This window comes from Sciurus carolinensis, chromosome 10 (assembly GCF_902686445.1).
Source record: "Sciurus carolinensis chromosome 10, mSciCar1.2, whole genome shotgun sequence".
NCBI lineage: Eukaryota > Metazoa > Chordata > Mammalia > Rodentia > Sciuridae > Sciurus > Sciurus carolinensis.
Window position 1 is genome coordinate 108,651,776 of NC_062222.1, and position 14,118 is coordinate 108,665,893.

At 37.5% G+C, this 14,118-nt stretch overlaps 1 protein-coding gene across 3 annotated transcripts in view; it reads left to right on the forward strand.

Annotated features, from left to right (window-relative positions):
* Positions 1-5,891, forward strand: part of Pds5a (PDS5 cohesin associated factor A) — a 144,780-nt gene extending 138,889 nt beyond the window's left edge. For all 3 annotated transcript variants that reach the window (XM_047565791.1, XM_047565792.1, XM_047565793.1), the window contains exons 32-33: positions 3,957-4,309; positions 4,931-5,891. In XM_047565791.1, coding sequence (XP_047421747.1) covers positions 3,957-4,309; positions 4,931-4,934 — 357 coding nt within the window. In that variant the 3' untranslated portion in view covers positions 4,935-5,891. The remainder of the gene's footprint in view (positions 1-3,956; positions 4,310-4,930) is intronic.
* Positions 5,892-14,118: the final 8,227 nt, after the last annotated feature.

The following is a 14,118-nucleotide window of genomic DNA, read 5'->3' on the forward strand; positions in this document are numbered from 1 at the left end:
TTATTGTTGAACTTTAAACCATGGCACCCAGTTTTATTAACAATTTTTTGGCAGGAGAAAAAGAAGTGTAAGATAATGGTAGGAGCATCAGATCCAATTTTTGAATCCAGACTCTGCAACTTACCGGCTCTGTTTTGACTTGGACAGATTGCTTGACTTCCATAAGCTTCATTCAGCTGTAAAGTGAGGTTGATAACTTTTCTTAGTACAAGTGGCTTAAGTTACTATTAAGTATTTCTTTTCCAAAGAATTATATTTTTGACATACTTACTTTTATTCCCTAGTGTGTATTTATTGTAGTCATCAAATGTTTTAGGTATTACTCTCAGGTATATAAAATACAGTTATTCCAAAATAACTGAACTTTTCCTATCTAATCTCTCATGTGAATGAATGGATTACTCTATAAGGGTGCATTTTAATCTCTTACTATCCAAATTTTTGCTACCTGTTATCTGAAATACAGTATATTACTGGATTTAGGTAACAACAGGGTACCTCTCACTGTCAAAATTCTTAGAATCCAGGAACCAGTACTTTGGAATATTATTGGGTCTTCATAAAGAATTAAGTAGATTTGATATAAGCAGATACAAAAATACACAATGTCACAGTCATTGAATTACATATACTGAGAGTGCATATTAAGAAGTGATACAAACCAGGGACTGTGGCACATGCCTGTAATCCCAGAGATTGAGAGCCTGGGGCAGGAAGATCACAAGTTTGAGGCCAGCCAGGAAAACTTAGACCCTGTCACAAAATAAAATTTAAGAAGGGCAAAAGGATAGGGGGGATGTAGCTCAGTGGGGAAGCTGGCATGTGTGAGAACATGGGTTTGATCCCCAGTTCTACAAAATGTAAGGACTAAAATTTCTTGCTAACCAATTTCTCAGAGACTGATGTATAAACCAGTGTATTAGCTTCTTTGTATGGAAATTATTCAGCGAATTGGATGTGTATATTTACAAATCAGTATATTCTCTCCTATTATTTACTCTATGAGGGAAATTGAAAATGAAGGATAAATAAGGGAGGTAATTAAAAGAACCAATACACATATATCCCAGGATTCAGGTAAGTGATACTGCCACATGTTATTTTTCTCAGTACCTGAGACAGCTGCTTTCCTCTTCATTTGGCTTTACTTGAGCTCTTTTTACATATGAACATAATCATCATAAATGTGTAAGTGTGATCAGTGTATGATTTTAATGTTTTCTTTTAAGCATTTTAATTTGTACTATGTCCTTTTTCCTCCTCAGTTTTTTATCATTTACACTGGGTATACACCTATACTTTGTCTTATTTTGCTACTACAAAAAATGTCTCAGTGAACTTTTTCTTTTGTTTGTGGGAGTTTGGGAGGATAGTGGGGATTGAACTCAGGAGTACTTTACCACTGAGCTACATCCCCATTCCTTTTTATTTTTTATTTTTGAGACAGGATTTTGGTAGGTTGCTAAAGCTAGTTTCAAACTTGTGATCCTCTCATCTCAGCCTCCCAAATTTCTGGGATTATAAGCACACAACACCATACCAGCTCAACGAATACTCTTTATATATTCATGCAACACATTCTTCCTGGTGCTTTTATTTCCATGGGTCAAAGGATAACAATATTATAGATTTGAGACATTTCCATGTTGATTCCCTGAAAGAATGAAACACTTGACATTTGTGTCAACAGGTTAGAGAGTACTTTTTTTCTCTACAAACCTACCAACAGTTTTAAAGTTCTTTTTACTTTTTCAATCTAAGTGTCAACACTCATACCCCACTATTAATTTAATTTGCATTTCTCTGACTGCCAGTGTGTTTGTTGAATATTTGAATGCCCTTCTGTAAATTGCCTATTGATATTTTGCCCATTTTTAAATTGAACTCAAGTTCTAATGCTGTAGTAGTTTTACCTTCCAGTTAGTACTCTTCCTTTCAATACAATAACCATACAGTAGCCAATGTGGTTTTATTAAAATGCAGTTTGGGTTATGGATTACTTTCTTTAGCACTGGAAAAAAAATTCACATTTTCGCATATCCTTAGCATTCATTCATAAAGCAGTCCATGCCTGCTTCTCCTACCTTATTGTAAGCCACACTGGCATCACTCCTTATGGTCAGAATTCCTTAAATCTACAAAACTTTGTCTCTTCAGGTACTTTATGCTGTCTCCTCTATCTAGAATTCTTCACTTTTCATATGCTAGGGTTCTGCTTTCATGTTTTTAAATAATAATATGCTGAAAAGGACTGGTTAATAATTGATGTGTGATATTTAAAATAAAAATTACTCACCTGCCACACTTGCGTACCTGAGGTCAGGAACCATATCAATCTTGTCCCCCAATCTATGTACAGCAGCCACCACATGTAAAATCAGTTAAATGAATAGTTCCTACTTCAAATTTAATAGTAATAGTGCTTTGTTGTGAAGCTGGGGCTGGGGCTCAGTTGTAGAGCCCTTACCTTTCATGTGCAAGGTCCTGGGTTCTATCCCTAGCACTGCAAAAAGGGGAAAAAAAGTGCCATATTGTTTTGTCTAGGAACCATCTTTGTTTTTCAAGATTACTTTGCATATCTGTTCTCGGGCGCACTGTGTATTTCACTAATCCTGTGGGCCACCTTATACTGGTCCTTACATTCTCTTAGAGTTCTCTTAATCCATTCTCTACAAGGCTTAACATTAGTGTAAACACTGGAATAAATAGTGATTTGTAGATTTTCTCACTTAAATAGTTAAAATCGTAAGTTTTCTTCTAACATGACAATTTATAATATTTTTCCCATCACTTCTTGGCATTTTGGCTAAGATGAAGCATAATAATTTCCTCCAGTCATTCTGGAATGATTTTTCTGGGGAAAATGAAAATTAATTGGAAAGATACAGTATAATTTTTTTGGATGATAGTTTTCCTATTTCCCTTTAATCAATTAGAATTATATCAGTCAAATTATAACTGATGGGCTAAGGCTATAGCTCAGTGCCTATCGTGTGAGGCACTGGGTTCGATCTTTAGCACTGCATAAATAAAATAAAGGCATGCTGTCCATCTGCAACTACAAAAATAAATTTTTAAAATCAAATTATAAATGGTTCCTAAATATCATTTATGTAGGTATTATGTCACTTTCATTCTGAAAACCATTGTTCATTCTTCTTTTTTATTATTGTTGTTTTTATTTTTTGGTGCTGGGGATCAAACCCAGAGCCTCACGCAATTCCAGGCAACTGCTTTACCACTGAGCCACATCCCCAGCCCAAACCATTGTTTATCCTAAAATCCATTATATATGTTATGGTAAAATGAGATTCTCTTACTTTGAACAATTTTAAATGACGTAATGCTGAACTAAAAAGAGGGAAAAGAAAATACATAGCAAAAAATAGGTTGATGATTTTTGCTGTAATAACACAAAAGTTAGAATGAATGGAGTTAGAAATTAAAGAACTTCATATTGGTGTGCTGGGGCTGTGGCTCAGTGGTAGAGTACTTGCCGTGTACAAGTGAGGCACTGGGTTAGATTCTCAGCACCACATAAATTAAAGGTCCATCGACAATTAAAAAAATACTTTAAAAAAAAACCTCATATCACTGAACTATAAAGATTGTTAAACAAGATACAAAATAAGAAAATACTCTTCTGAAAAGTGATAAATTTAGAGCATGCCATCATTGAAAAAGAGTGTATTATAGTAAAACCAAATAGGTGTTCTTTCTTGTGTACTGCCTATGCATTTTATAAACATTTACTGAGCACATAAACATAATGTGTGCCAACCACCAAAGTAGGTATCAGGCATAGTCCTCCTCCTCAAAGAACTTACTTTCCACATGAGATGTAAGCAGTTCACTAGGAGCCGTGGAATCCCAACTCCTTTTAAATATTATTTTCTATTACCAGTCATTTATATTTAAGGAATTTGTGTTTACAGAATTGTTTTGTACTCTTTTAGGAAATAAATTCTGATCAGGCTACCCAGGGCAATATCAGCAGTGACCGAGGAAAGAAAAGAACAGTAACAGCAGCTGGTGCAGAGAATATTCAACAAAAAGCAGATGAGAAAGTAGATGAATCAGGGCCACCTGCCCCTTCCAAACCCAGGAGAGGACGTCGACCCAAGTCTGAATCTCAGGGCAATGCAACCAAAAACGATGATATAAATAAACCCACAAGTAAGGGAAGGAAAAGAGCTGCAGTCAGTCAAGAGAGCCCTGGGGGTTTGGAAGCAGGTAATGCCAAAGCACCCAAACTGCAAGATGTAGCCAAAAAGGCGGGACCAGCGGAGAGACAGATTGACTTACAAAGGTAACATACACCATTCTTGCCTACCTTAGAATAAATTCTTAGTATGTGTCAGTCACCCCAAACAACTGAATATTTAGGAATGAAAAGTGCATTTGGTTTTGCTCAAAAATTATAATGGCATTCATTTTCATCTCATAATCTTTACTTTTAAGGCACTGATTTGAAGAAAGATCTCCTTTTCTTTTTCCCTTTGGTTAACTTTTACTTAACCAGGAATCAGAATCTCATTCCCTGTAGGAAAATGGGATTCTAGCTAACCTGTTAATTGAACTAACTTATATTTTCCTCCTGGTTTTTGTTTGCATTTAGTATACTCTAAAATGTTATTTGTTTACCTAGCCCAGAAGACAGATCTTATTTTCCTATTTATAATTTCATTTTGTCATAATTTCCAGTAGTTTTTCTTGCATATCATTTTTGCAAGTATAGATTAAAAAATTATTTCAGTTAAATAGATCTTATCATTATAAGCAAATAGGACTGGTAGCAGCACTTGATACTAGAAAGCAAAAACTTTTTCATTGGTGTTTTTTATTAACAACTATAGAAAGGAAATCAATTTGGTTTGGTTTGTATCTGTCTACATCTTTTCTAACTCTGCATTCTTCTACTGTCCCCAAGGTAAAAAGAAAACTCTTCTACAAAGTGAGAAAATGAAGGCCAAACAGAAGCAGGCTCCAGCTTCTTCAAAAACTTGGATTCAGACTGTCCCTGCACAGAAAAAGAAGTTCACTTCAGAACACACACTTTCTGCCTTGAAAACCGAAAGAAACTATGACTTCCTTTTCACATGACCACAGTCCTATGATGGAAATGTACAGCAGAAACTCGAGAGAGGCTAAAAGCAACTCTGTTCTCCCTCCCCCCCAGACTTTTCCTGTGAAAAGTCAATAATTAAGCAAATTGCTTAACATTTGGTTCCAGTTCCTGCATATCTGGAGTTTAAACGCGTAATACACCATTAATTTCCATGCTGCATTTTTTATTTTAAAGAAAGTAACAAGATGTCCTTACACTGACACTGAAAATTCATCCATTCTAGAGCCATGAATTCCCATGTTACACAAGAAAGAAATAGAAGTCTACTGAATTAATTTTTTTTTAGAAGAAAAGAGATCAAATATTTCTTTGTTTTTCCTTTTGGAAACTTTTATGTATAATTCTTTCTGCCTGTCTACTTTTCTGCAAAAATGAGATGTACAGATTTCAGTTCCCTGCTATGAAAAGTGATGTGGTGGCAATTTTATAAATGTTGCTTTCTGATTTTTATCAGAGTGAGAAAATAATTAAAATTATTATTGATTTGCAAGTAGTAAACACTTCATATTTTGATTTCCCCTCCATTTTAGTTTAATATAATTTGCAATAAATGTACATATTGTTTGTTTCATAAAGCATATCACTTTAAAATGGTTTTTACTCCTGTGATTATGTTGGAATATTTGGAATTTTAAAGGAGTAAAGACTGTCCAGCATTTGGTTTTATAATGTTTGTCACCAGATTTTTATTATTGATGTAAAAAAAAAAAAAAAGTCAATTTTTTAAAAATAGTTGGACTTTGGCAGCTTTGTAAGGAAAATGGGAGGTGTTTAGGATTACTATCAGTTTTCAGCATTGTGCTATTGGGAAATAAGTGTTTTTGTCTGCTGTTCTGGGCTCAGTTTTTATCTTTATTTTAGGGATAAATGTTGCATCAATATATTATGTTTCTTGGCATTGTTCAGCATAGGTAATGTGTACACTTTTTGTGTATACATAATCATATTTAAGTTTTTTGCATAAAATAAATGCTTCTAGATGTCATATGGCAGTCTTTTTAATCTTTTTATATTATGCTTTATTGTGATTTTTTTATGTGAAAGGGCTACAGTCATAAACCAAGAACATGATTACAGTCAACTCTCCATTATCTATAAAATAGCGACTGTGCTTAGTTTGTGGTAATCATAAACTTACAAACAAAGTAATGAAGGCATGCTGATTCAGGAGGACTTTGAAATTCATCCTTTTTATGCGCAGAGTTACATTCTGCCCCCACTGAACACTTAGACTCATCCCCAAAGCCCTAGAAGAAAGTGCTTTTTCCTTACACATACCTAGCATGGGTTGGCAGAAATAAGCAACATTTGCCTTATACCTTGGTCTTAAACTATAGTCTACATAGGATGTAAAACAAACAATGAAATTGTCCAAAAAAAAAGGGAAGATTATTAAGAATGAAATTTGATGTAGTAAATGTCACTAATGTTCTCATAGATAATCCAGAGTTGGCTGTTACTGAGTGAAAGATGGGTAATTCTTTTCAGTATGCATATACATACACACATTTAGGTATTAGATGGTTAGGGAACAATGGATACCAATGACACAAAACAGTATCTTGAAAAGTGCAGAAAAGTCCTATTCTTTCTTCCTTTTGCCTCTTCATAACCCTTTAGGAAGTATAAAATTTTGTCTCCAACATGCTGAAAAAGAATATCTATGCATAGTCAGTAAAGTCCCTCAAGCATTCAGTGGGTGTGTTCTATATAGAAAGTTTAAAATTCTCTTAGCATCAGACACCTTAATTCCTTTTTGTTTTGAGGTGCTGAGGATCCAACCAAGAGTCTCACACATGCTAGGCCAGTGCTCTAACACTGAGCCACAACCCTTAACCTTGACACCTTGATTCTTAAGAGCTCCAGTTTGCCAGGTGTGGTGGTAAACATCTCTAATCCCAGCAACTGGGGTGGGTGAGGCAGGAGGATCACAAGTTCAAAGCCAGCCTTGGCAATTCAGTGAGACCCTATCTCAAAATGAAAAAGAAAAAGGGCTGAGAGATGTGGCTCGGTGGTTAAGCACCTCTGGGTTCAATCCCCAGAAAAGAGCTCTTAATTTGTCACCAACAGAAAGTATATTGACGGTAATCTAGTAAACTGGATGCTGTGCAATTAGTCAAAAGCAGTGAGAGAGAGAAGGTTCTTAAGTGTTGAGCCACATTACACAAAATGTAGCTTCGCATTTGCATCTATTTATGGCTCTTTAGACTTCTGCAGGAGAGGAGTTTAACTGAATGATCTGTTGCTCGTAGGTCTGTAAATGGGTCACCATGATTTTGTTCAATGACACAAGTGTCTGGCACTAAGGGAAAGGAGAGTAAAAAAAATGGTAGAAAGATTAAGCTAATGGGAGGGACTTGTTAATCTGTCAGTTTTCCTTTGTGAAGGAAAATGTAAAATCTTAGGAATTTGGTATTCACATCTCAGAGAAATACAACACAAAAGTGCAGACTTATATTTGAAAATTGATGTTAACCCTTTGTGTCTAGTTTGAAGCTTCTTGTATTTGTCTAAAACTACAAGCCAGAATTTTGTATCTCCTTTGATAAAAAGTGTGTATAATATAAAGTAGTTTTGCATATTCTTGTGCTGCACATGGGCTGAATTTTTAGAATTTTTTTAAAGACTTGAAGCAGAACCTTGTAATTTGTGTAAATGACAAGTGTAAAATCTTACCATAAAATGCTAAAAATATGCACTGTTTCAAATAAAACCAAGAAATGCAGCATTATTTAGTAGTGTGGAGCCCTGAATATTCATGTACACCCAGGTATGCCAAAAATTGATGAAATATCTGCATATTTTCCATTTAGGTTCTGGAGTCTGCATAATCTGATAAATCAAATGCCACCTTCACACTTCCTGGCTAGGTACCCTAGCTGACTTCCAGTAACTGAGGAAGAACATAATGGATGATAAATTGTGATGGATGTTTGGAAAAATTTAGAATTTGTTCTTTAACCTAAGAACTTAAAAGTACCCTTTCATTCATACTATCCTATTGTACATCTATTTATCATAAATCTTAGATGTGTATATATTAGTTTAATAGTTCATGGAGAGCAGATTGCACACAATTACCTGGATTAACAGAGGAGCCACCATGCCTAGTTTTGTATTTTACCTTTAACAAGTTTATCTTTCACACCCCGATGCTTGTACAGTTGGCCCCTTTAAGAGCTCCACGACCATGAATTCAGCTAACTGCTGATGTGATATATTTGGGGGGGAAAACTGTGCCCACACTGAACATGTACAAACATTTTTCCTTATTCCTAAAACAACGCAACATAACTTTTTACATAACATTTACATTGTATTACGTATAAGTAATCTACAATGATGTGAAGTATAGGCAGGATGTGTGTGAGGCACATGCAACTGCAGCTTCACTTACAGAAGAGACTTGAACAGGTCTGGGTGTCCATGGGAGGTCCTGGAACATATTTACCCCCACAGATACCCAGGGACAACCATATCAAGACTCCTCTGTTTTCACTTTTTTCATCTCTGTTTTTGTATTTTTGTTTGGTTTTTGGTTTTGGTTTTGTTTTTTTTTTTTGGGGGGGGGTTAGTATTAGGGATTGAACCCAGGGCTCTTTACCACTGAGCTACATCCCTCCTTTTTATTTTGAGACAGGGTCTCACTAAGTTGCTGATGGTCTTGCTAAATTGCTGAGACTGGTGAATTTGCAATCCTAATGCCTCAACTTCCTGAGTTGCTAGGATTACAGGCATGCACCACTGTTCCCAGTTTGTCTTCACTATTTTCCTAGACTGTCAGGATAAACATTCTACCAGCAGTCTAGCATTTCAGAGAGCAGGATTTGCAGGCTGCCTAAGTGGTCAGAGTGGCATCATTGCTTAGGAAAAGTTAAAAATTTGTTACAAGCCAGAAACAGTCAAATAATGGAAATGAGAGTGCAGAATCAAACGCCTTTCTTGCCTGTAAACCAGAGCTCCAAGCTTTCACTCCTATAAGAGTAACGACCTTCACTTCATTTTGTTTCTTTTTTTTTTTTTTCTTTTTTTCTTTAACTTTTTTTCTTTATTTTTTTTATTATTGTACACAAATGGGATACATGTCGTTTCTCTATTTGTACATGGCGTAAAGGCATACCATTTGTGTAATCATAAATTTACATAGGGTAATGTTTGATTCATTCTGTTATTTTTTTTCCCTTCCCCCCACCCCTCCCACCCCTTCATTTTGTTTCTTAATGCAAAGCCTAACAAGAACGTGTACAAGATCTCATTTCTAAGGTATTTGGGCCAGACTGATAACCATGAATTCACTTTTGGGGTATTTTTCAAATCATAATTCCTTTATCAATACTGATGGCTAATTTAAGGTAGCTCCTCCGCAATCTCTAGCTACTTTTGTTCTCTACCGAAGACCATGTCATTCCACATAAAATTAGTTCCTTTTCATAAATAGCACTATATGGGGGCTGGGGTTGTGACTCAGTGGTAGAGCATTTACCTAACATGCTTGAGGCACTGGGTTTGATCCCCAGTACCTCATTAAAAAAAAAAAAAAAAAATAGCACTATATCCATTAGGCCAATATCTGGAATCCAGTATATGGAGAGGTAGGAAATAGCCATTTTCTTTATTTCAGGTGTTTCTTTACCATACAGATGAGGCACAATGCAGGCAAGACGTAAAAAACACTAAGTTTGGTGCCTTAGAAGGACAAGCATTACACTATAAATACCACAGCACTGGTAGCCAGACTGCTCAAAGTCACACATTGCCTGTGGATTTCAGAGTCCTGATCCATGCTATAGAAATAAAAAAATCCTCACCTTTTCTACATAGACAAACACAATTCTGAGAACTGTTATAAGCCAGAAAGTCCCTATAGAAGTGATGAGGCTGAGCAATCTGCCTGCCTGGGGATAAGGAGCCGGGTCTGATGCTGGAGGCAACTCTTCAGGTTGAGGTCCCCAGAGGAGGTGATCACAGGATGAGGAGCTGGAAGACAAGAACAGGTACAAACTGGGCACATCCATGTGCAGAGCACTGCCCTGTTGGACACCTGGCCCCAGCCCCCAAACTCTGCTCACCCACCACCCTGACACCCCCATGCACAAATTTAGGTGTGTCAATAACTCTGTGACTTTGAACAAAACTACAGTATTAGGTGGGGACCCAGGCAGCATCTCCAGGTACCACCCATTTTAGTTGGTTCTGAAACTTTTGCAGAATTGAAAATTGAATCCAGGGGTGCTCTACTACTGAATTACATCATCAGCTGCCTTTATTTTTCATTTTGAGGCAGGGTCTCACTAAGTTGCCCAGGTTGGCCTCAACCATGAGACGCTCCTGCCTCAGCCCTCTGAGTAACTGAGTAGCTGGGATTACAGGTGTGCCTGGTTTATCTTGAGACTTTTTGAAAGCACATCTCCCCTGACAGCCATCCACCACCCTTATCTGTCCTCCAAGGAAAGTCCTAAATTAGCCCTCCTTTCAGAGAAGGGATTGGCAATTTTGCCATTTGGTCATACCTGACCTGTAATGGAATGTACCTTCCAAGAGAATAATCAGCTGCAGGGATAAAGAAGAGTCTGTCCCTGTGCAACTCACCTTGGTCTAAGAGCTGAAAGGCAAGACTGGTACCCTAAAACTACTTTACTCATGACCATTTTATGGCGGCAATTTTTAATGTAATATATAGAATATGCCCAAGGGCTGCTGGAGTCTCTTCATTATATTGCCCATTTATACAGTGGGCCTGCCCATAGAAGCAGCACAGTAATTATGAGCAGCACAGTGTGTCTTTTTAGAAGTCATGGCTCATAAGGATATATAAATGAGACAGCCTCCTTTTTTCCTCTCTCCACACAAACACAGCTGGTAAGTTTTATTGATCACAAGACATCTACCACACCATGGTAGTCAGTCATGTCCCTGTTCCCAAAACTGAGTGGAAAACTTTAAAAAAATTTTTTTAAATATTTTTAGTTGTAGATACAATGTCTTTATTTATTTATTATGTGGTGCTGAGGATTGAACCCAGTGCCTCACACATACTAGGTAAATGCTCTACCACTGAGCTACAACCTGAGTCCTCAAACATTTTTTTATAAACTTAAGCCAGGTATGGCGGATCATGCCTGCAATCCTAGCAATTAGATGGCTGAAGCAGGAAGATCCTCAGTTCAAGTTCAACCTGGGCAACTTAGACTCTAGCAACATAGCAATATCCTGTCTCAAAAATAAAAATAAGGGCTGGGGAGATAGCTCAGTTGGTAGAGTGCTTGCCTCGCAAGCACAAGGCCGTGGGTTCAATCCCCAGCACCACAAAAATAAAAATAAAAAAGGTGGGGTGTGTTGGCACACACCTGTAATCCCAGCAGCTCAGGAGGCTAAAGCAGGAGGATCACAAGTTCAAAGCCAGCCTCAGCAATTTAGGAAGAACCTGTCTCTAAATAAAATATTTTAAAAGGGCTGAGGATATTGCTCAGTGATTAAGTGCCCTTGAGTTAAACCCCCACTACCAAAAATAAATAACGTAAAAATAAAAAGGACTAGAGATGTAACTCAGTGACAGAGTGCCCCTGGATTTAATCCCCAGTACCATAATGAGGGGGGAAATTATAAACTCAAATATTGCATTATTTCTAGTGTCCTAAACCAATCCTTTCAACATAGTGGCAGGAAAGAATTTGTTGTCCAAAGACCTGCTCTTCACTGATGCAGAATTTCTATCTTACCAGTAAGTCAGCATTGTTTTTTTATGGGGGCAGGAGTACTTAAATATTACAGTTACCAAGGAAGAATGAAGGAAATTACAAATATTCCATAATGATTAGGTGGGAGTAAGAGGAAATTTATTGTGCAAACACATGGCCTTTCCTGCCATTTGGCTATGGGGAGAAAAGGATTCTGAAAGGAGAGAAGGATCAGACTAGAATGAGTTCTGCCCGAGTTCACCTACACTTAAATGTCTCTGCTTATGATTAATATTGTCCAACAGTGGTAATTGAGCAGAAAGGCCCAGAAAAGACTGGCATTCCAACTAGATTCCTTTGAAAAGCTGTCATGAAAGCACAGATTGCTCAAATGCAAGAGAACGAACCATTTGCTCTGTGAATTCAGATAGGAACCTCATAAGGCAGATTGAATATGGATGCTATCAAGTGGCAGCAGTCAGGTGCTGATAAAAATGTGCTTCAACATAAATGCAGAATCCAGGAGGCCTCAGCTGGTTGTGCTGGAGAAGCACTACTAGGAGGCCTCATACTGTTCTGGGAATCAGAAGGGGAAGCACCCAAGGGAAACCCAGTCGGGAAGCTCTAGAGGTAAGCACCCCACACAAGAGGATGCAAGCGTGGCACCAGGTATTCCTCAGTGTTGAAACTGGTTATGAAAAGTCACAATATTTTTCTACTTAAGATTTTTTTTTTCTGCAGTAATAGGTACTAAATCCAGGGTGAACTACCAAGTCCTTTCCATATTTTACCCTGAGACAGGCTCTCCCTACATTGCCCAGATTGAGTGCAAATTTGGAATCCTGCCTCAGCCTCTCAGTCACTGGGATTCCTCCACTTCTTAGGAATTTAAATTTAGTGCTTGGCATGGTGCTAGACCCCTATAGTTGTCCCAGTTACTTAGATGAAATGAAGAATACTTTAAGCTCAAGAGTTTGAAGCCTGCTTGAGGAACATACTGAGACAACCTTCCAGGAAATAGAGGAAAAACAAAACTTCATCCAATTCTAATTTGTAATCAGATAAGTTTCTGTTTTAGTTTTGTAGTTTTTGAATTTGGGTTCACCCAGGACTTCACACAAGAAGGCAAGTGGTCTACCACTGAGCCACACCCGCAGCCCTTTCAAGACAGGGTCTTGGCTAAATTGCCCAGGCTAGCCCTGGGATCCTACTGCCTCAGCCTCCGAGTCATGGGATTCCACGCATACTCCATTGGTCCACCTCAGTTCCCTTTGTAACAACCAAACTGCTCCTAGTTTTAGTTCAGTACCCTCTACCTTTGTGTGTGTGTGTGCTGCTGGGGATTGAACCCAAGGTCTGGTACTTTCGAGGAAAGCACTCTACCAACTGAGCTATATCCCCAGCCCACCCTCTACCTTTTACAGAAGCTGTTATTCCCACTATTTGATCAATCCTGCTTAGAAATTAGAACTAACAAAGAGCTGCAACTATTGCCCACAGAAAGCGACTAGTTCCAAACTGCTCCATCTTTCCAATACTTTCAGTGTCACTGATGCTATCCTCCTTAATTCCATTTCCTCTGCTTCTCGTTTGTCTCCAGCAAAGACCTAATTGAATTCATTTGACATTAACTGAGTGCCCACTATGTGCCATGAAATAACATTGTTTATTAAATTCACAATCAGTTGCAGTAGAAAAACTAACAAAAATCTAAGGTAGAACATACAGAAGTACTGGAAAACTTAAATCCTGTGGGAGATTTGGGAAGGTTTATGGAGGCAGTAGCATTTGGAAGTGGATTTGAAGGATAAGATTTCATTTTATAAGGGCTGGGGGTGTAGCTCAATGGTAGAGCACTTGCCTAGCATGCCCAACATCTTGCATCCACTGCTCACCACCACAAAAGCAACAACAAACAAAAAGAAATAAGACTTCAACTTATAAAATGGAAGATAATCATATTCCAAAAGGATAAGAAATAATTTTAAATGCATAGAGGCAGGACACACAATGTCTAGAGAAGCATTGCAATACAGAGAAAATAGAAGAGTCTTTAGTATAAAATTTTCTAGAAAGAATGGATGAATAGTGTTTTTTTTTTTTTTTTTTTTTTGCAGCGCTGGGGATTGAACCCAGGGCCTTGTGCTCACAAGGCAAGCACTCTACCAACTGAGCTATATCCCCAGCCCACAAATAGTGATTAAATAAGCAAAAGCTTGTAATGAAAGTCTTTTCCCCAGTGTTTTCCCGTGCCTGCGTGTACTCGAGAAATTAGATTTCTTACCTGTTTCTTCAGAGTTGCCGTATAAGTAA